The 24246-nt window shown below is 35.0% G+C and overlaps 1 protein-coding gene across 1 annotated transcript in view; it reads left to right on the top strand.

Moving 5' to 3' along the window:
- The window catches only part of FGF9 (fibroblast growth factor 9), a 38816-nt gene extending 14879 nt beyond the window's left edge, over window positions 1-23937 (top strand). The window contains exon 3 of the mRNA XM_051986577.1: window positions 23460-23937. Coding sequence (XP_051842537.1) covers window positions 23460-23705 — 246 coding nt within the window. The 3' untranslated portion in view covers window positions 23706-23937. The remainder of the gene's footprint in view (window positions 1-23459) is intronic.
- Window positions 23938-24246: the final 309 nt, after the last annotated feature.

The following is a 24246-nucleotide window of genomic DNA, read 5'->3' as shown; positions in this document are numbered from 1 at the left end:
CACACAGGATATACAAGAGTTTTATTAGCAGCCTAAGTATAGAGTAGGGAGTTCAGGGGAAGGAGTGGGTTAAGTTCCTAAGGATAGCAAGCTTTTGTCTATTTTGTCATTTGTCTATGCTTAAACCAAGATCAAGGATTTTTAATCTGGGTTCTATGAGTTTTTTTTAAAGTTCTGATAACTATATCTCAGTGTAATTTATTCCTTTTTCAAAGGGAATATATTTTATTTTATATAATTAAAAAGATTATTCTGAGAAGAAGTCCATTGGTTTCACCAGACTGCCAGAGAAGTCCAGAATACACACACAAGAACCCTTGACCTAGATGAAAAAGATAATATAGGAGAGAATAGAGAGAATGATACACTTTACTTGCTGACTGGGAGCCATGAGTTTATGTAGTGGGGTAGTCTAGCCCATTACAGAAGTGCAGAGAGATAAAGAATTGGAAGAGTAATCAAAAGGTCTAAGCTGGATTGTGAGAAAGTTAGCAACAGAAAGGAAATAGTACTAAATGACTAAATATATCCAATTTAATGAACAAATGTTTAGTAAGTGCTTACTAAGCAGAATGTTATGCTATTCCCTTAAAGAGAGACTGTTTGCATAAGATGTGGTCCCCAAAGGTTTGCATGATAATATGACATTTAGATAACTATAATATAAAATCATACTTGGGTTGTATATAAAAAATGTCATATAAAACCTAAAAGATAAAGGGTTACTATGAATTGAACCAACTGAGAAAAACTGGAAGAAGTGATATGTTAATTGTACTTCAAAGCATGTTTAAGAATTCAATAGGCAAAGAGGGAAGGAGAAAGTGTTCAAGATCTATAGCTTTGACTGGAGGTTAGGACTAGTTGAAATTGACTGGAATATAGAACTTATAGTAGGCAGCTTATAGTTGAAGGGAAAGGTGGTATCAGATTGTGAGATACTTGCTAAGGTGATTATTATTATTATTATTTTACTTATTCAATAAGCAATGGGGAGCCACTGAATATTTTTTTTAAATTAAATTTTATTTTATTAAAAAAAAAAGATATGCTTTCTCTTTTTCCCAGCTCTTCTCATCTTCCTCTACCCCCTTTCACTCAGAAAGCAAGAAAAACAAAAACCCCATTACAAACATTTGTTTTATAAATAAAAATAAATTTCTATTATGATCATTTGGCCCTGGCCAAAAAAAGGTTTCAATTTGTATTCTGAATCCATTACTTCTTTACCTGGAGGTGAGAAGCATGTTTCATTATGAATCTTCTGGAATTGTGGCTGTTTATTGTGCTGATCAAAGTTCCCAAATTCTTCAGAGTTGTTTTTTACTACAATATTGTTATTGTATAAAATGTTCTCCTGGGTCTCCTCACTTCACTTTACATCAGTTCATAGAGTCTTCTCAGGTTTCCATTTGTCATTTCTTACAGCATAATAGTATTCTATCACATTCACATACCAGAATTCATTCACTGAAGATTTTTGAGCAGAAAATTCTGTTTAAAATCCATGAATAATCCAGATTCATGCATAAAAATAATTAGTCTAGCTGTTATATGAAGTTTGATGCTGGGTTTATGGGATAGAAGTATTTATGAAGAGAGTGGAAGGAGGCTGACTTGATAGAAAGCAATTTCTGTGTTCCAAGTGGGTGGTAATGAAAGCTTGAGTAGGGTTATGGAAATGGTAATAGAGAAGAAGAGATGGATTTAACTGAATTGCTGAGATAGAATTCACATTGACCACGACATTAAAGTTATAGTGTAAAGAGAAACAAACTTGCCTTGACCTTTTATGAAATGACACAAAGCTCAAATGAACTAAAATCCATGCAGGAGATAGAATTTCTGGCTACCCTCAGACATTAAAAAAAAACCCCAACCCATGTTGGTATTAAGATTGTTTCAATAGTGAGGCAATAAATATACTATCGCTGGGAATACAGTACTTACTTCTATTCAGCCAATTAGCTCTCTGATGATAGAAAATGTAATTTAAAACAAGTAACCTGGATTTATGGATTAATTTTACATTCTCAACCTTGAGCTTTTGTCTCATAATTTATCCTTATATTAGGTGCAGTCTGACCAATGGCCTAACAATTCCCTAGATAATTAGTGGAGATGCCAGTTCTGCTAATATTTAAAAATAGAAAAGATGAAATGATAGAGATTACAAGTGAGAAATATGGTGATTATTTTGTTCATGAACATCATTCCTTTTTTTTTACGAGGAAAATTTGGATAGGTTTATCCTCCACTATTTGAATAAGACATTATGGAATAGTAGATAGGTCAGCCTTGACACATAAATTATGTAACTAAAAGTAATCCACTTAAATCTTCTATGGCTCATTCACATAAACATTCAGTGTTCAAGTGAGTCAAGTTAACAAGCCTTTATTAAGCACCTACTATGTGCCAATCAATGTGCTAAATACTGGGGATAAAAAGAAAGTAGAAAAATACTCGGGGAACTCACAGTCTAAGAGGAGAGGAAACATGTAACAGTAACTTTATCACTATATTTTAGAAATGACTTGTTCATCTGCATTGCTAGGTGGAATTTCTGAAACTGATGAAATTGCAGATATAGGCAAAAAAAAATCCAACAACTGGGTACAAACAACTCTAGGTTTGGATATCTTGAATAATACACTGTGGCTAGTTCATATAACATTTTTTTTGAATGGAAAGAGAATATCTTCATTAGAACTAGTGGAAGGGATTAAATCAGGTATGTTTGAAAGCTAATATCTTTACATGTGTTGGAAGTGAGCCAGGGTCTTAGCATAAATTTAGTATCTTTATTCTTGGAAACAGTGTCAGGCCAGGTGTTATGACCTAATTATTCTTAGTATCAGTAATCAATATTTGAGTATTGCCAAAACACAAAGGGAATCAATAATAATTGTTAATAAAAATTTGGTATTATAATATAGTCATCTGTTGCTATTTCCTAAAATTTAAAAAGCCTCGTTTGCTTTTATTGAGGATTTTTTTAAAACTGAGAATAGGTCTTAAATGCTTACTAATCACATTTTAGCAAAAATGTAAGCTTTCCTGAGGGAGGGGGACTATTTAATTTTTTTTTATAAATATGGTATTTACTAGATTCCCTGACACAATAGGTTACTTAATTAATGTTTAGTTGAATTTTAAAAATAAATTATTTGCTCCATAACAGCAAATTTGTTTGATTTATAATGAATGAAATTTACTTAATTTACTTTTTTTTTCAATCTATCACTGAACTATATGCACATTTAGGCTTCTCCATGATATTACTGTCATGTATTTTCTCATAGATTGTGGAATGTGTTTGAAACATTGGTGGTAAGGGATAAAAATAACTTTCAATAGAATAAGCAGAATATCTAGCTTTTACCAGACATAGTTATTAAAATATATGATTTGACCCATAACAATATAAATCCACCAGATACTAGTATTTACATAAAACTTTAAAATTTGCGAAGTGCTTTATATGTATTATTTCAACAACCCTGAAAAGTAGGTGCTATTATTATTCCTATTTTACAGATGAGAAAACTGAGACACAGAGCATGAGGTGACTTGTTCTTGGTTGCACAACTAGTACGTTTCTGAGGCTCCAAATCCAGTGCTCTAGATCCACAAACTTAGTCTATTGTTCAGTAGGGAGTGAACTAATGGAAATGCCAGTTCCACAGTGGGATATGAAGGAGATCTTTGGGTATACAACCTCAGAAATGGCCCCTACCAAGAATATGTTGTTTCCAAAGCTGGTGATTTTGGCCCCTGGAATTTGTTTGTTTGTTTGTTGTTGTTGTTGTTTTTTGGGAGGGAGGCATGTTCAACTCTTCCTCTTTGTATACAGCTCTTGTTAAAGCTATAGATTTATACAATAAGAGTACTGTACTAAGTACTATTACCTTAAAAATCTATTGATAAATAACATAATCTTAGAGTTCGTGGAGTTCTTTAAGGAAGTCAGCTCATATTAAAAAGAATGTATAGGGTCAATAGGTAACCTGTATGATATCCAACATCATCAAGAAATGGTATGTTCTAGATAACCAAATATTTTGGTTTATGGAAGATGATCACACACACCTTATGAATTACCGATTTCTCAAGGTTACAAATACAATGAAATATATTCAGCACTCAAACCAACCTATTGAAAGCATTTTTCCTTTGGTGATTCAGAAGGAATTTCAAGATCTTGTAATTCAGGACTTCAGGTTCATTAATATGAACACCAGGAATTTTTGTAAGAGAGATAACTAAAGCTCTAGCTTTTAGAATGTTCTAGCGATAAGGTGCTTTATGTAGACAGGATGGTGGAGTTGTAAGAGAACACTGGATTTGGAATCCAAGGACTTGGCTTTGTTTCTTTCTATTTATAGCTTTGGACTAATAATTTAATATTTATGGACCTTAGCTCCTCTATTTGGAAAAGAAAATAGTTGACCAAATTAGGACTCCTTAAACTTTTCCTACTCATGATCACTTTTCCCCAGGAAATTTTTATGTGACCCCAGGTATATAAGTATATAAAATAAGTATACAAATCAAATGTTAACTGATAATAAATCATAATTTTTGACCCCAGTATTCAGTTGGGAGACCTCATTTGAGGTAACCCATAGTTTAAGAAGCTTTGGACTAGAGAGCCTCTAAGGTTTCTACTCCAAACCTGTCATCCTGTGCATAAAATTTTACTACATTCAGTTAGTGAATACATTGATAATGTATCATGGGATGTAGGTGGGAAAGATGGAGTATTTTTTCCCTAATTTACATGAACAATAAAAGCGGCTCTCCATGAAGAAGAAAGTATGTTACCGAGATCAAGTATGCAACCAAACAAATTTTTTTATTCATTCTACAATATTTTGGAACTTAGAGATTATGGGGGAAAATTGGTAGTGAAAGTAGTGTCTTTGATTTCTCTATTAGATTGAGATTTTTCATTTATTATATATATGTACATATATATATATATATACACATGTACATATATATATACATATACATATATATAGACTAGGTTTAATTAAAGTATTTCTCTCCCTCCTCCCCTTTCCTCTTATCCCTTTCTCACTAGCCTTAGTCATATAGCCTACATATAATTTATTTTTCTTCTAAGCACTTATCCTTTTGGTCTTTAGTTTTCTGAAAACTTTTTTTATTTGACTGTTCAAGTTTTTAGGAAAATGAATGGGTTGGACTAGATGATTTATGTGATCTCTTCCAGCTCTGAATCCTATGATAATAGAGTAGGGTAGCCAAATTCACTGTATGAGTCAGACATGACAGTGTTTGGAGTGGTGTGGCAAAAGTCACAAGTATTAGAGATGTATACATGTGTATATACACATACATGCACACCCAAACACAATGTATATCATATAGATCTTTCTCTCTATATAATTATCTACATTTTGGAGACTTCAATAGTTTAATTTAAAAATGCTCTCTGCTCTGTCATACGGGAGGGGTCAAGGATTATTTACCAAGAAGGAAAAGCATAGCCTTTGCTGTTCAGATAAACATAACTTTTATACATGACTCTATCTTCTCCCCACCAGATCTTATTTGTACATATGTCCCCACAAATCACACTTTAGAAACTTCTGAAGCAAGCATGTCCCAAGTCATGGTATGGAGAAACTGGTAAGAGAGCTCCAAGTCTGGCATTGCCATGATTCTTACTCTATCTGCTTATGGATGCCCTGGACATACAAATAATTATTAGGAGCATTTGCATTTGAAACTCTTCCTTCTTCTATGGGGTTGTTTTCCTCTTCCTTCCTTTTAGGACCCCTAAGAGTGACTGATTCAGGAAAGTAACTTCCCTGACTATAAATGTAGAAAGAAGGGTTTTCTCTTATGTAGACTCTTATGTATACAGAGCAGTATAGAGAGTTAAAAAAAAAAAGTTCCATCACCCAGGAATCTATGTCTCTGGCTGTCACATGAAGTATGTCCCCCTCTCCTGTGCTGCTTCTAGGGAGACCACCTGCTACTTCTAGTGTAGTAGATATATTTCTGGCATGCCAAATTGGAACTTTAAGTCTATTTTACCTCTATTGAAGCAATGTTATTAAGTAAGGCTGATTTATATTTTCATAGAATTTTAAGGTTTACAAGATCTTTCTTCACAATGAAATTGTGACTTTCCTAAGAGCACTAAGAAAACTAAATACTTCAGTGACTTCCTGCTGCCTCTAGGATAAGATAGAAATTCCTCTGGATGTAAAAGCCACTATCTGCCTCTAGCTATGTGGCCCTGAGCAAGTCACTTAGCCCTAAGCTATTGTTTTATACCACTTGGTGGTATAAATCTTATGCACCCTTACATGTTTTATGTTCTAGCCAAACTGCCTTATTCCAGGTGATCACCATTCTATTTCCCACCTCAGGGCCTTTGTACAGGCTGCTTCTTGTTTAAGATGCTTTTCCTTTTTACATATACCTCTTGGAATTTTTTTTTTTTTTTGATGAGATAATTAGGGTTAAGTGACTTGCTCAGGGCCACATAGCTAGTAAGTGGATGGATTGGATTTGAACTCAGGTTCTCCTCACTCTAGGATGGGTGCTCTGTCTACTGAGCCATCTAGCTACCCCTTTGGAACCCCTTTTGTTGTTATTCAGTTGTTTCAGTTGTGTTTAATTATTTGTGAGTCCATTTGAGGTTTTCTTGGCAGGGATATTGGAGTGGTCTCCCATTTCTTTCTCCAGTTCATTTCACAGATGAGGAAATTGAAGCAAATTATGTGTCCAGGGTCACATAGCTAGTAAACATCTGAGGCTGAACTTGAACTCAGTTCTTCCTGATTGTGGGCCTGGCACTCTATCCACTGTGTTACCTAGCTACTTCCTAGTTACCTTCTTTCAAAGATTAGCTCAAGTACTACTTTCTAAAAGAGAAATTTGCTGTTTGTTTTATTGCAGCAATAAAATGACTCCTTTCAAGTTGTATTTCCTCTGTACACATGTTGCATATTGAATATAAACTCCCTGAAGGTAGAGACTGGTTTTTATCTTTGTATTTAGCACTTTGGTCATCTGCAGCACATAATTTGGCACTTAAAAATACTAGCTAAATTGAATTAATTCAAACCCATGTCTGTTTTTTCTTTACTTTCTCAATTAAGATGATTACTATGAATATTCTACTTTTAGATATATTAGAGGTCAAATAGGCTTTTGTGGACTGGCCTGGGAACCTAATCACCATTAACAACACAGTTTCTATGGAAAAACACATTCCAGGTTTCAACCAGTTAGGGAATGCCTAGTTACAAATAACAGAAAATACACAGTAGAAGTATCAGAAGGGGAAATTTCAGTTTGTCCCTTCATTTTTCCATTCTTCTTTGATGCCATCCTTACCTCTTCCTAGGACTATGTGGTAGGAAAAGCCTTGCTGAAATTGAAGTGGAAAGGACTTGAGTTTAAATCTTACACCTTCTAGTTCATTACCTGGGTGCCTTTGAGCAAATCAATTTACTTCTGCTGGCCTTTAATTTCCTCAGGTGGAAAATTAGCAGATTGGACTAGACAGGCCCTCATGGCATAAATTTTGTAATTCCCAGTCTATTTTCCTTACCTATACTACCTCCTTTGATGTCCTAACTGTTCTGTCCAAGGTTATCTCTATCCCAGAAATATAAACCCAAATACCTGACCCACCTTGAAGTAAATGGATGGCTCAAGTCCTTCCAGAACGTTGAGAGAACTTATAGAAAGGTTTCTTGGGCACAGATTTCACCAAGCCCCTAGAAAATCCTTGGTCTCCTTTTTAGTCACTGCTATAACCTGAAAGAACTAGAATCTTCCATGGTTTTAGCTGTTTTGTTCACAAAGTATGTTTAGTAGCTGTTCTAAGTCTTTGGCTTCAATGTGGAACTTTTTTTGCCCTGTCCTTGATTAATGGATTTGGAAACATAGGCATCTTTTTTTTTTTTTTTTTTTTTTAAAGGATGGGAGAGCTGGGGATGGGGGCAGAAGCAAATATTTTCTTCCTCAATTCTCTCCTTCCTGGAGTTATGTCTCTGCTTTTATTTTCTTCAATCCCCACCTCAGATTTTTCTTGTTCTTGCAACCTAGTACACCACTGCCAGAATTGCCTTCTGCTTAATACCTTGCTGTTGATCTGATCTGTGCCTTGTCCCTGAAATCTGGAGCAGTTTGACCAGTTTTCAGTTGAACCACCCAAAGAACTTTAATCAGGAACCACTCAGAACATGCTTGTTTCTAGTTTTGAACCCCTTACATGCAAAAGTGGCAATTGTGCACCCACGGATTTTTTTAATCTCCCCAGCTAGCTGAGAAAAGTGGCAGGATATATGAAGGAACCATAAAATGGCCAGCATTTTCCTTCAAAATAATATTAAGGAATGGATTGGTTTAGTATATAGAACTATATCCTTCCATTCTTTCCAGAAAGCATTTTTTTTAGTTATTGTTCTTAATTCCTCCCTTTCTCAAATACATTTTGTTAGTTTTCCATGAGCTGTCCATTGCATATTTCTTCTTTCTGATAATGAAAGACCAGTAGCTTAATGCAGCATTCCAAAAACAGACTTGTCAAGGTCATATAGAGACATTGCTTTTTCTGGTGCATAATGTGAATCCTTTCCTGTACCCTAGAACTATTTTTATTTTTTAAAATTTGGCCTTTTTTTTCTTTTTAGCTACCATATTGTATTGTAAATTCTTACGTAATTTGCTGTCCAGTTTCAGCCCTGGGCTTCTTTATGCATTACTGCCCATTGAATGCTCTTTCTGAACAGCTGTGTTTCATATAATCTTTTCTTTGTAGTAACCTGCATTTTAAAAAAAGCAATCTCATTTCTAGTTTGTTGATTCCTACCCCTGTTCCTGTTATTCTATAATCTCTTTTGTAGTCACCTCTTGGTCCTTCCTTTTATCCTGAGCACTTTCTGATTTAACGTCATCTGCAAGTCTCTGGAAACATAGGGGGACATTGTCAGTATAGAAATGCGGATCCTAATGTAGTATGTGCATAATCTAGGGCCAAATAAAATAACAGATTTTTGCTTTTGCTATTTAGGACAGTTTGAATTGGGATTAAAATTCTGTGTCACTTGCCTGTCAAATTAAATAAAGCAGATGAAGTTATTGCCTCAAATCATGATATGACATTTTATAATTTAGGGTGTTTTTCAAATTTTAAAAGCAAAAAAGAAGCTATTCTGTTGGAATTTGTTTTGTCTGCTTTGTTCTTCAATGTATCTAATTATTCTTTTACCCACTTAACATTTTAAAATCATTTTTAATTTGTTAGGAGTTTAATTTTCTCTGTGCATAATATGGGATATTAGAATAGGTAGTTAACTGCATATTGCAATTTTTATGTTGCTCTACTGCACCCAAATGGCAAATATCTACCCCTTCCCCATCTGTTATAGGGTCTAGAGTGCCCATTGCTTTGAGTTAAAGCATTGTGTCTCCAGAAGATACAATTTAGAATGGAAATATGTCCCCTAAGAGCGTTAACATATTAAGCCATTATCACCAATTATCACATTAATTAGACAGCTGTGACCTAACAGATAGAAGACTGAGAGAATCTGGCACAAGACAGGTAACTTGTTATGGAAAAGAGAAGATAGTTAAGAGGACTGCAAGACTTTGGCTGAGAAGATTTCAGCCACTGGTAATGCATGAGGATACGGGGAACTAGGCATGGGATGTGGGGATGACCATTTTCTATTCATTCTACTTTGACAATATCTTTCCCATTTGTCTCTTCTATTATCATTGCAACTCTAAATCAGTGCCCCCCCACCCCAATCTCTTCTTGCCTTGACTACTATAAGCTTCCTAACTAATGTTCTTATCTTCAGTCTATTTCCTTCTTACTCCATCTTTGCTTGAGTAACCTTCTTAATATATTCCTAACTGGTCAACACAAAAGTCTTTAGTGACTCCCTGTAGCTTATCAAATAAAGCATGAAATCTGGTTCCTGCCATTCAAAATTTTCTACAGCTGATTCCAAATTACCCTTTCAGTTTAATCTTATACAATTATTCCTTTTAACATACTCTATATTCCAGCCTTGTTAGAGGATTATTTCTTTTTTTTTTTTTTTTTTTTTTGTGTTACCTACATTTATTATCAAGCCTTCTCCCCTGTCTGAAGTGGACGTTTTTCCTTTCTCTACCTCATACCTCCATCTATTGAAATCCCCCTATTACTTCATAGGCTCAACTCAGATATTACTTCTTGCATGAAGCCTTCCTTCATGTTTCATTTTCCCTATGCTACACCCCTCTCCTATCTCTCTAACAAGATAACTCACCTTTCTTTCCATACTTAGATTTCTCATATCATTTCATTTCATGGTGCTCTACCCATCACATTCTCTGTTGTATCAGTTATTTACATATATGTTTTTATTGTCCCTAGGTAATAAGCTTTTTGAGAACAGAGTTTGTGCTATATTTGTCTTCCTATCACCAGTATTAGGTTTATACAGATTTAATATAATTTTGTTATAGTTAATTGAACTTAGATGGGAGAAACCAAAAGGAAAAATAGCTTTACCTGAGCTTGGTATTGAGGAACAATGCTTTTTATATCAGGATTAATGATCATGGGAAATCAGTAAGTCATATATATATATATGACTTTTTTCCTAAATCCACTTTTTACCATTTTTAGCATCTTTAGGTTGTTTTGGCTATTCTTCAAATTGAGTTTTCATAACATAGTTCAATATGTCAGATCCCCTATTCAATTTGTCACTTTATCTGTCAGCAATGCTCATTGAGCCCTGACTTTAGTTAACATTATGTAGTGGAGTCCTGAAAAGGAAATACTTATTTTGTAGAACTGTAGAATTTTGAAATAGGAAGCAACCTTGCTTACAGATCATATTTAAATGATCATAGAGTTCAGACCTGGGAAGAATAAATATTCAGTTAACAAGACTTTATTAAGAATCTGCTGTATGCCAGATATTATGTTAAGTGCTAGGGATACAAAGAAAAGGGGAAAAACTGGTCTCTGCCCCCTGTAAACTCATAATTTATTGGGGAAGCAACAAAGAAACAACTCTATACATATAAGACATATACACCATAAATGGGAGGTAATTCCAAAGATAAGCACTATCAGAAGGTAAAAAGGGGAAGGAGAAGAAATGACTGAAAAGAGCCTCTTGCAGAAGTTATTCAAGGAAGCCAGGAAAGTCAAAAAATTAGAGGGGAGAAAGGAAAATATTCCAGACATAGATAACCAGTGAGAAGGATTCTGAGAGCTGAGGAAACAAGCCCACAGGTTGAATGTCTCACTTAGTCATACATTGAGTTACAGAACTCATATTTAAATCCAGGTCTCTTCACTCTGAATTCAGAATTTTTTCTACCATTCTCCACTAGTCCCAACTTTGGCTTTACAGAAGAGGTCCAGATCCTCTGACTCCAAGAAACCAGAGAAGTTACTTGCTCAAGAAGATATAGCAAATAGATAGAACTCTGTCTCAATGTTTTTGTCTCTGTGTCTCTCATTCACCCTGCAGTCCATTGAGCTCTCAGTGTGGAAGCACATAGAAGGAAAGGCTGTCATTCTCTTTCCTTTCTGTATTTTATTAAAATATTTTTCATTCTTCTTCCTGCTGCTTAGAACATAAATTAAGAGGGTTTTTCTGCTGCATTTTTTGTTTCTTTGTAGTAGTTAACTGATACAGTTTCTTCTTACCTTATTACTGTGGCTATTCCTCATGTTTGCTGAAGGCTCTTTTTCACCCTTTCCTATTCAGCATGACTTTTTTCCAATAGTATTTTATTTTTCCAAATACATTTAAAAATTCAACATTCATTTTATAAGACTTAGTATTCTAAATTTTTCTCCCTCCCTCCCTAACCTCTCCTCACTTCCTCAAGACACTAGACAATCTGATTTAGGTTAAATATGTGCAATCCTTTGAAACATATTTTCATAATGTTATGTTGTGCAAGAAAAATCAGACCAAAAGGGGAAAAAAACCACAAGAAAGGAAAAAAAAACAAATACATACATAAAAAGATGAAAATACTATGCTTTAATCCACATTCAATCTCCTTAATTTTCTCTCTGTATGCAACTGAATTTTTCCATCTCAGGTCTATTGGAATTGCCTTGAATCACCACATTGTTGAGAAGAGTCAAGTCTTTTATAGCTAGCTGATCACATAATCTTGTTACTGTGTACAATGTTCTCCTGGTTCTGCTCACTTCAACTTCACTTAATATCACTTCATGTAAATCTTTCTAGGCTTTTCTGAAACCAGCCTTCTCATTATTTCTTATAATGATGATGAGTTATTCCATTAGGAACATTCACTTAATTTCCAGTTCCCTACCTCTCCAAAAAGAGCTGCTACAAACATTTTTGCACATGTAAATCCTTTCCCCTCTTTTATTATCTCTTTGAGATACAGACACAGTAGTGAGACTGTTGGATCAAAGGGTATGCATAGTTTTATAACCCTTTGGGTATAGTTTCAAGTTTCATCATGCCTTTTTAAAAAATAGCCTTTTATTTTCCCCAAAACATGCAAAGATAGTTTTCAATATTTACCTTTTCAAAACCTTGTGTTCCAATTTTTTTTTCTACCTCCTTTCCTCTCCCCTAAATAGCAAGCAATTCACTATAGGTTAAATATGTGCAGTTCTTTTAAATATATCCCCATGTTTGTTATAAGCATATCTTTTAAAGAGTATTTTGGTTGTGATATTATGAACTCAAAGTAATGAGAGATCTTAGGTTATCTAGTTTGCTTCTCATCCTTTTCATTCATGTAGAAGAGAAAACTCAGGCATAGTGAGTTTCAAGGCCTTTAAAAGTCACAAAGTCAGCAAGTGGCAGAGCTCAGTAGGATTTGATCCCAGGTCCCTTGACCACAAATCCAACACTCTTTCCACTGTATGCAGAATACAAATTCAATAAACATTAATTACAAGTGTGTGTGCATGGATCTTGAAAGATTTAGAAACAGAAAGATGTTTCTAGTCAGTCTCTTCTGTTTGACTTTAGATTCTGACTTCATTGACCTTTTAGCTTACCAAATGACTACAAAAATGAAATAGCTGGCTGATTGTGTGTGTGTGTGTGTGTGTGTGTGTGTGTGTGTGTGTGTATCCTCTGAATTTTTTCTTTATAGAGTAGAATGAATGTAGTTCAGGCTTATATGATTTGGTATTTAAATGTTTGCTATATATTTCTGACCATTTGTTTAAATGCTATGCTTGCTAGGACCACAGAGTCAAACAAAAATGGGGGTCAGAATGTGTAAATGGTTGCTATTATTGGCAATGTGTGAAGATCTCATTAAATGACCACCTGAAGAGCCTACGTTAAACTTTTAAAAGCTGAATGCCATTCACATTAAATGTCACTGCATTTGAAAAGTGGAACCTCGATTGAAATGAATTTTCATCTTTATGAAAAGCATGACATTGTTATCTTTGAAGGCAAAACTTCTCGAAGCAGTTTGTTCTTCACAGAAAGTGATTGTGTCACAGTCTTTTTCTCACTCATATATAATTCTTCAAAATCATATTAGAAACTTAGTGGTTGGAAATTAGAACCCAAATTTCCTTTGATGTATTCTTCCTTTATCCCCTGACTTTGAGAATTTCACCTTTCAACCTTGTCTATTTTCATCATTCCATCATTCCATCCCTTATTCAGTCAGCCCTCCATGGCTTTTCCTTCGACTTTTGTCTTCTCCCCCAAAAATATTTTCTGGTGCCAACTGACAGATGAGTAAAGTTGGAAACTCTTTTGAATCTTGTTTTAAAGAGGTAGAATTTAAGAGGAATTTTATGTTAAAATTTCAGTGCAGGAAAATCTTACTTTAGGACAGTTTAATACCTTTAATAAATGACTGGAATTAGCTAGCTTATATTTGGGAGCTCTCATGTTCTGAATGTTGCCATTGTAAACTCATGTTGAAACAAATTTCAAATGCAATCAAAGCATCTGACCCTTGGGCTAAAACTAAAATGAAATCCAAGGGACCCTTGGCACTATACTCCTGGAACTATGTGGTACTAAATCTGATGGAAAGCAGTTTATCAAAGTTAAGACTCTCTTGGTGCCAATAGATAATGTTTTTTTAATAGATGGAAATACCTTTGTACTTTACACAGATCATTTGGAAAAATGAGTGATTTTGTGTAGATCTTTTTGTAATTTTTCTAATGATTATTTCTGTGACCTGGAGAAATGATAACCCATGTGATGATGGCTTTTATCTCATGTGGAGACATTCAAATCATATTATGTCATTGACAATTCCCAAAGAAATAGAAATTTTCTCTTTAGTATAATATATAGCATATGTGCTTTTAAGCAGCATACAAGGTCATATGGGTGAATTTGAAAAGCTTTTCTTGCAAGGGTTGTATGGAAAAATTAAATGCCTACAGAATATACAAATACTAAATTCTCCTTATGTGTGAATTTTATTGTGTACTGGGGGCAAAACAATTTTTTGTGGGCCTATATTTCAAAAATTATAGTGAAAACTAATAGGAAAATGTGATTTGATATACAAGTGTTCATTTTACATTCTTTAAAGGATCACATATTACAATGAAGCCAGTTAGTACTTTTTTTTTTTTTTTTTTTTTTTTTAGCAGATTGGCCTTGATGTTATCTGGGCCCATTGTTTAATAGATGTGTGTGTGTGTGTGTGTGTGTGTGTGTGTGTGTGTGTGTGTGTGTCTATCTGTTAGGGCCCTCATTGTCTATTTGTTGTTTGTTTTTAAATCTTCCCTAAAATGAATCACTACATAATCCTAATACTTTAGACTGGCCATGTTGATTTAACCTATGGGTTGATTGTTCTATTTCAGGTGCTCAGTATTTAATAGAAAAAGCTGACAAGCTGATCGTGCTGTAGTTTTTAGTCTTTTGAGGAAAATCCAGTCTTTTAAGTATTTAAGGAGGGTTGTTTGATTTCAAGGAGATCTTGAAGTAGACTAAGAAACGGCTCTGTTTTGTTGATTTTCCTGTGTTTTGTTTCCTTCTCTTCTCATCTGCTTCTTTCATTGGGATGTTTCCCTGGAGAGAGGAGTTAAAGGACTGGGCTTCTTATTAAAAGTCTTTTAGTCATTATATTTAATCACCGCATCCTTATAACAACTCCCATTAAGACTTTACTGCTATATTATTAGTGAGTGAGAGAGAGAATATGAATATGAAAAAAATGAAATAGGAGCCTATTTGTAAGAGGTACTCTGGTGAAGGGAGTTTTAAATACCAGGACTTTAATGAATAGTAGATATTAAAATGAGTGATTACATCAAAGTCATTAACTTTTAAAATGTGCAGGGACTCTACAATTAAGTCTGTTCCTGAGTAGTCACTTCTAGTATTTAAAAATATGATTCATATAAGCTGTCTATCAGTGGAATACTTTAAAGGATTTGTATTCTTATCTACATGCATATTTCTCCCAGGGGTAAAAACTGCCCCTCATACTTGCCTGCTTTTCCTGTTTGACTTTTGTTCACGTGCCACAGGGAAGCCAATGTGTTGAGGATTTTCCTTCAAGTTCTCTTTATCTTCCCTGGGTACAGATAGAACATTGGTTGATTATTCATCACTCTTCCTTTCTGACTAAGCTGTTGCTGCTGCTGCTTCTCTTCTCTTATTCTTCTTTTTTCCTTCTCTTTCTCTTCCTTCTGCTCCTCCTCCTTCTTCCTGCTCCTCTTCCTTCCTTTTGCTCTTCTTCCTTCTCCTTTTTCTCCTCCTTCTCTTCCCTTTGTCACACATTTCTTTGTTGACACAAGGAAATGAATACATTTAATTATACAGTTGGTCAGCTAAACATGTTGTCAGATCCACATCATACATATGTTAATGTAAAAATCCCATTTGAAATTATCAGTGCAGAATACAATTTATGCCATTTCAGAGAACTACTGTTCTTTGAGAGAAAAAAATTCTAATCAGCTCCATTTTCCATTTTTATAGTTATAGATACAAATTGGGCATAGTAACGTCCACATGGATCCCACACTTTCTAATTTCCTTACTTTGCAAATTAGGTTCCCCAGTAGTATGTGCTGTAAGATAACCTTCCTTAACTTGCACTGGGACATACTGTGAGTTTTCCCATCGTTAATTAATACTTGAATTTTAAAGGGCCTGGTACAAGTTTTGCTGTTTTAATTTCAATTTTCCCCACAGCTTAGGACTGGATGACATGGAATAAAAAGGGGTTTCCATAGTAGCTAACTTTCACCAGATTGTGTTCCAAAGCATGGGCTTCAGTAGACTTTTGAATCAAGTCCACATTCTCCACCCAGGCCCGGTGATATAATCCCAACAGTTCAAAGATAGGTATGCTATAAACAGCTACAGTTAAATAATCTAAAAAAGCAGTTAAAATGTGGAAATACAGTAAAACAAGAATTGATCACTTTATAGTGGAATACTCTATAAACTGTCTGCATTGGAAACATGTGGTGAGTTAGAAAACATCTGAGTTGCATAATTCTAAAGTGTATAGTTATGGGCAAGCAGACACTTTTTGTACTCCCCCTTCCCCACCACTACTTGTATGTCAGAGCATGAATAAAAATTTCTCTTAAAGTCTCACTTATCTAGCGATCTATTTTTTAAAAAAAATTATGATTGGTGAGATTTGCTTTGGAGTGTAAATTTTAAAAATAGAACAGTTAATGAAATATACAGACATGTCGGGATACAGTAGTAAATGAGGCTGATTTCTTGAAGTCTTCCCAACTCAGCTGCAGCACTAGTGCCTATATATTAAATGAAATCTGGTTAGAGTCATCAATACAAACAATAGGAAGACTCACTAACATTTTGAGAGCTGTGCAAGTTTAGCAAGAGAGGTGATTATAGAGGAATGGGAAGAGAAAAGGATGAGTTATAAGGGTTGTAAATTGCCAGAGAACTGCAATGTATTGGTGACTTGGGCCATATGTTGGTCTCTGGATAATTTCATTCACTAAAGTAAAACATTCCAAGATCAGCTTTGAATCTGGTCTCCCTTCTCCTCACTCCTTGTGCGACCTTGGAAAAGTCACTTTTCCTTTCTCTGTTTTTTTTATCCATCAACGAAGTGGTTGGACCAGATGGTGACGAAATAAACAGAAGGCTGAACCTGGACTTGGCAAGAACTAAACTCAAATCTGGCCTCAGATACTAATGAATTGTGAGGTCAGCGATAAATCACTTCACCTCTGTCTGCCTTTATTTCCTCAACTTGTAAAATGGAGAATGCAATAACACCCAACTTAGGGTTGTTGTAAGAATCAAATAAGATACTATTTGTATTTAGCACAGTGAATGGCATACAGTAGGCACTTAAGAAATCCTCCCTCCCTTTCTCCCTCCTTCTTTCTCTCCTTCCTTCCTTCCTTCCTTCCTTCCTTCCTTCCTTCCTTCCTTCCTTCCTTCCTTCCTTCCTTCCTTCCTTCCTTCCTTCCTTCCTTCCTTCCTCCCTCCTTTCCTTCCTCCTTTTCTCTCTCCCTCCCTCCTTCCTTCCCTCCCTTATTCCTTTCTCCCCTCTCTTCTTTTCTCCCTTCCTCTTTTCTTCTCTTCATCCCTCTCTGCCTGTGAAGTAGGCCTTTTTGAGCTCTGTATCTATCATCCTGTGGTATCTAGGTGCAGCCAACATAGTCTTTAAGTTCTTATAGGAGAATTGAACTTCTCAGGATTATGACAAATGCTCACCTTGGATAATTCATTTTATTTTCTGGGTTCCCTAGAAAGCTAATTTATGTCTGTATAAACTGTGCTGTAATAGCCTATTAGGGGAAATGAACAGTGTTTACTGAGCAGTGAAAATGCCACTTCAGTTTTTTTACTTATTCAATCTTCCCCCCTTTATGTTTAGGAAATCTTCACATTCTGACAGAAAAATAAGGAAAATGAGAATATTTATCAAAATAAAGACTACTAGTGTTCAAGTTATGAGATTCCTCTAGCACCACTTCTCCTTTTTGTCTTTTGTCATTGATTCCTTTTTTGTCCTCCAAAGATTTGTATTTTCACATTTTGAGGGGGGAGGAAGATGATAGGAGAATAGGGTTTTTGGAACTCACCCTTGAGATTCCTATAGTATATTCTGTTATAGCAGGTAGTCTTATTTAAGGAAGGTCCAACTTATTTCCTCCTGTCTCATTTTTTTTAACCTTTCAGTATAAACCAGTGGATCCTTTCTCTGAGAGAGAAAATTAAGAACAGTAATAATGCTTTCTGAAAAGTAACAACAACAAACAAACACAAAACCCAGAGATCTAAATTATAAGTGTGGTTGTTTCCAACCCCACTGCTAGAGAAATTTTGTTTTGATAATTATACTATAGTTATACATATAAATTAAAACAAATAAAAATATGTTTATATTTGAATTGTTTAATTTCAATTTAGGAAAACTACCTTGGAATATATATTTATATATGTATATGTATTATTATATTATGTATATAAGTATATTCATACATCAATAGATTCAATGTTCTTAATCTTGAGTCCATGTCTATGGATAGATTTCAGGGGGCCCACAACTTTGGATGGGGAAAATAATTACATATTTTTTTTTTTTACTAACTTCTAATTCAAATTTAGTATTTCCTTCAATTATGAATTTAAAAAGCATCCCTTAACAAACCACAATTCTGAGAAGGGGCCTGTTGGTTTTAAGAACCCTTGGCCTAGATGACCTGTGGGATACCTTTCAGCCTTAGGAATCTGGGATATGGCTAGCTGTGTGTATGTGTGTGTGTGTGTGTGTGTGTGTGTGTGTGTGTGTGTGTATCACAAACATATACATATATATATATGTGTTTATATGTATATCTATATGTATGTGTATATATATGTATAGATACGTATTCTCCCCTTTATAATCAAAAGACTACTATTTGGGAAATAGAGAAAATACTGAATAGTGAGAGGATCCAAGAAATAAGAAAATATGACATTTTAGGAATAGTTCTATTTTTAATAGAATGGACTCCGCAGTGCTTGTCAGGTGATTTGATTTCCCACAGAGAAAAGGAAAACTTCATTTGGATTAGTTTCATGTCCCCTGTGGAACTGCAGACTCAGTGTATAATACCATTCTATGTCTGTTTTTGTAATTAAAGAATCAACATAGCTTTTAGTTTTAGTTTTAAAATTTTATTTAATTACGGTAAACCCAAACTAGTGATTTTTAGCCAGGAATAATCTTTAGTGTGAGGAAAATATTCATTACACAGATGGAGGTATAGACTAAAGATAGCTACTAATATGTTTAACACACTATTTTTGTTCTGTTGGTTTTAATACAAATGAAAGAGAAAACATATTCAACCTACTTTTTTGCCACCCCAGGAGGAGAGTGGGCTGTTGTATATCCACAGAGGGATGCCCTCTCTGGGTTCAGCTGGGTGTGTTGGTGAGGAAATTATCTGCCCCTTGTGCAGAGGCAGATGACGTGGAAACTATTCCCAAGTGTACACCCAGCTGTGTAGTTTACCATAGTGGGATTTACTAGAATGGGACCCTCAGTGTATGACCTGTGTACTTTGCTTGTTCTCTGCTGTGGGTTGGGGGAAGATTAAACTAAAACTTCCCAAATATATCAAATGGGAAATTTTAACCAATATTTATGAAGTAGACATTTGTATAATTGGATTGGCATTTGTATTTTTTTTTGTGTGTGTGTGTGTTTCCATATTGACTGCCATATTGACTGTAGAACTAGTCTACAGGAGAAGAATAAAGGGTAAAAATTATTCAATTAATTCATACCTTAATCCTGCAACTGAGTAAAATTAATTTGTCATTGTCTATTATTTAGTTGACTATATTGATCTATTATGGGTAATTCCTTGGTTACAATATTTTGGTTTCATTTTGCTTATGTAGTCACAACCTAACCTTAGGATTACTCAGCCTTTTCTTCTTACCTAATACATGATTGCTCCTTTTTATGTGAGATAGAACAATTCTAACCTATTGAGTTTTTCTTGATTATATGGAAGATTAGTTATTGGAAGTACTAGTTCCTCATGGTGAATTGGGCTTATTTGCTTACTCAAAGAGCTGAAGCAGATGAAGTGTACTTGTATGGATTTATAACAGGACTGAACTCTACCATTTGGAATCTTGCAGTTCAATTAAAGATAGAGATTTTATTGAAACCAGCCACACCAAGAATGGACACTGACTAGCTGGGCCAACAATTGAAGACACTAATTCTGCTTTGTTGTTTGAAATAAATATACAAACTAGAAGCTGTTTAGCTAAAGTGGCTCAAACTTTTCTTCTTTACTCTGAAAACTCATGAAGAAATCAACATGGAGCAATAACACCTAGGTCACTGGGTAGTGGCATTGGTAAAAAGCGAAATACTTAATTGTCAACATACATGTAAGCTAAGAAGCTCTTACAGTCCTTGAGAATTGATGAAAGAAGTAATTCCCCAAGGTAGCATTCTGAGAGTATTACTTTGGGTGCATCCAGAAACACGGAAGGGTAATCACTTTAAAATTTTTTCTTGGGTTTCTGGAATTTAAACCATGTCTTTTAACATGATATGAAAGAGTTAGAGAAAAAAACTTTTGTTAAACACTTACTGTATGCAAAGTACTATGTTGTGTAAGATATTCCTGCCCTCAAGGAACTCATGTTCTTTTTTTTATTATTATAATAGCTTTTTATTTTTCAAAATATATGCAGAGATAGTTTTCAACATTTACCCTTGCAAAACCTTGTATTCCAATTTTTTCCCTTCCTCCCTACCTCTTCCCTCCCCTAAATAAGTAATCCAATATAGGTTAAACATGTGCAATTCTTCTAAACATATTCCCACATTTATCATGTTGCACAAGAAAATTCAGATCAAAAGGGAAAAATGAGAAAGAAAACAAGCAAGTAAACAAATAACAACAAAAAGGTGAAAATACTATGTTGTGATACAAATTTAGTCCCCATAGTTCTTTCTCTGGATGCAGATGTTTCTCTCCATGACAAGTCTATTGGAATTGTCCTGAATCAACCTCATTTTTGAAAAGAGCTATGTCTATCAGAATTGATCATTACACAATCTTGTTGTTGCTATGTACAATGTTCTCTTGGTTCTACTCACTTCACTTAATATCAGTTCATGTAAGTCTCTCCAGGCCTTTCTGAAATCATTCTGCTGATCATTTGTTATAGGACAATAATATTCCATAACATTTATATTCCATAACTTATTCAGTCATTCTCCTACTGATGGGCATCTGCTCAATTTCCAGTTCCTTGCCATTATCAAAAGGAAGGTATAGTTAGATAGCTCTTTGGGCATGGAACTCACATTTTAATAAGGGAAGACAATACATACAGGAAGTTTCAACTACAATTAAAATAGAAAGACACAGTTATAGTGGCAAAATACTTCTGGCAAAATAGATGATAATGTATTTTTTTTCCTTGGTGTCATTTCTGCTAATAAGACCCTGCCTATTTCTGAGATTTAACCATTTGATGTGCCAAGGACTTAGTAGTGAGAACTTTTTCTTTCTGGTCTTCAGTAACTGTAGCTATTGAGAAAGTGGAGACTGTAGCATTTGCAAAGGAAGTTGCTAGGTCAAATCTCCACAAGGGTCGTTCCCCTTGATGATAGCTCTAGGAATTGGGCTGAAAGCAGAGTAGTGGTTTGGTGTCTGTGGGGAACTATTCCTAGGGTTTTTTGGAATAATTTTCCCATTGATGGTAGTTGGTTGGTGGTTAGTATTAGTGGTGGTGGTGATGATAGAGGCTCTTTCCACTCAGGTTGTTTCTTCAAATGATAGCTTAAGAGAGCTGGGCTAGAAGTAATGCTGATGGTCTGGGGGATACTGTTTTTCTGGGACTCTTGGGTATAGAGCTCCAAAGTCTAAGGGGAACTGTTAGCTGAAATCATATTGGTGGTTTTATTTTCTTGGCACAAGCAAACCTCCTCTTTTCCCTTTCCCTCAGGAAGCTCAGCTGCTCCAGTTAAGCTGGGTAGCCTGCTTCATCGATGACAATCTTCCATTAAGTACATGCAATGGATGACAGAATTTGGTACTGCATATAATTTGTCCACTAAATCCTGAGACAGAATTGTGGAAATGGAAGGAATTAAGCATCTGATCATTTTTTGTTGCCTCTTTGTATCTACATATTTTATTATTTCTTTATGAAGCTATAAATAGGTAGTTCAAGTCACTTTTAGTACATTTTGATTCATTTTCTCAAAAGATCCAATCTAATTCTATTCAACATGTCTATGTATTAATTATAGTGAAGGAAACAACACCCAATCCTAAGGTTCTGTTTTTCTAGGGATAGGCAAAACAAAGATATACAGTGAAGTTTTGAGTATCGTCATATAGATTCAGGTAGGTGTCTTACTGGGTGGAGTTATAGATTGAGTCAGGAAAACCAGAGTTGAAAAACTGTCATGTAGTGCTTGTATGATCCTAGGCAAGGCACTTAATCTTTTTTGTGCCTCAATTTCCTCAACTACAAAATGAAGGATATGGGTTTACAGGTTCTAAAGGCTTTTTCATTATCAAATTTATGATACTATAATACCCTCCTTAGGCCTGCTATTGTTGCAGTTTATGAAGTATTGTTGACTGCATAAACTCCAGGAAAAGAGTAGACTTCTGTTGGTGATTCCATAGTAAATGTGCCCCCCCCACCCCACCCCACCCCATGCAATGTTGTAGCTCTTTATACTTTAGACAGTCTATTAGCTAGACTCCTTTCTTCTCTTGATCACTATTCCTGGACATTTTGGGAGGGCATACTTTTGTCAGCTGAATTTTTCATGCGGATCAGCCTTAAGGAAGGAGGAGATGAAATTTCCGCTCTCTCTCTCCTCCCATACTTCCAGAAAATGAATGGAATTACCTGTGTAGGAGTTTCAAAAATGCTTGTTGCTTCTTCATATGAAGATTGCTGCCCATCAGGGTTATGGCTATACATGAAATACTTTACAGAAAACATTAAAAAATAAAGCATTTACCTGAATTTTTGACATTAGATGTATAATTTTCATTTTCCCAGCCTGTATAGTAGTTACCCTTCTAGTTGTCTGTAGCAAAAAGGAGAAAGCTTTGATAATCACTTTCCATTGTCTCTCATAATCCGCTGCACTTCATGCCTCACTCAAGTGATTGGCATATGGGTAAAATTGATTTGGAAGCTGAAAAATTACTGTTCTTGGAAAACTGTCTACAGTTTAAACAGAAACCAAAATTCTAAGCCTTAAAATTTTTTTTTTTTTTGGTAAGCAAGCCATTAAAATGGGAAATGAGAATGGGACTGAATTTTTATGGTTGAGAAATTAGCAAAAATAGTTTTTTTTAAAAGCATCTGTTTATCAAGATCATACCATGCTGTAGGATCATTTTAAATGTCATTGAAAATTGATTATTTTTAGTAAGATATTTCATTTCTGTTTTGTCTTCACAGGAAAAATTAACCCAAGAGTGTGTATTCAGAGAGCAGTTTGAAGAAAATTGGTATAATACGTACTCATCGAATCTATACAAACATGTGGACACTGGAAGACGATATTACGTTGCATTAAATAAAGATGGGACTCCAAGAGAAGGGACTAGGACTAAACGGCATCAAAAATTTACACATTTTTTACCTAGACCAGTGGACCCTGAGAAAGTACCTGAACTATATAAGGATATTTTAAGCCAAAGTTGACAAAGACAATTCCTTCACTTGAGCCCTTAAAAAGTAACCACTATAAAGGTTTCATGCGGTGGGTTCTTATTGATTAGCTGTGTCATCATATCAGCTCCACTGTTGCCAAACTTTGTCGCATGCATAATGTATGATGGAGGCTTGGATGGAACATGCTGATTTTGTTCTGCACTTAAAGGTTTGTCCTCCTGGAGGAGAGCCTATGCCCACTTGCTTGATTTATTATGAGAGAGAGAGAGAGAGAAAGAGAGAGAGAGAGAGAGAGAGAGAGAGAGAATGAGAATAAATGTGTCTGTGTGTGTGTGTGTGTATGTGTGTGTGTGTGTGTGAGAGAGAGAGAGAGCAAGAGAAAGAGAGAGAAAGAGAGAGAGAGAGAGAGAATGAATGGAGTGAATAGGTGTGAGAGGGGGAGATGGAAGATAGAAGTGAAAGCAAAAAGGAAAAAGGCCTGATGCATGCTGGGAAATAGACATGCTTTTAAATTTTTGATCAGTTGTATTTCATCATATATCAGCATAGCTGCCATACTTCGACTCATCAG

Source organism: Antechinus flavipes, chromosome 3 (assembly GCF_016432865.1).
Source record: "Antechinus flavipes isolate AdamAnt ecotype Samford, QLD, Australia chromosome 3, AdamAnt_v2, whole genome shotgun sequence".
NCBI classification, from domain to species: Eukaryota; Metazoa; Chordata; class Mammalia; order Dasyuromorphia; family Dasyuridae; genus Antechinus; species Antechinus flavipes.
The sequence above is the reverse complement of the archived record's forward strand: the minus strand, read 5'-3'. Positions and strand labels throughout refer to the sequence as shown.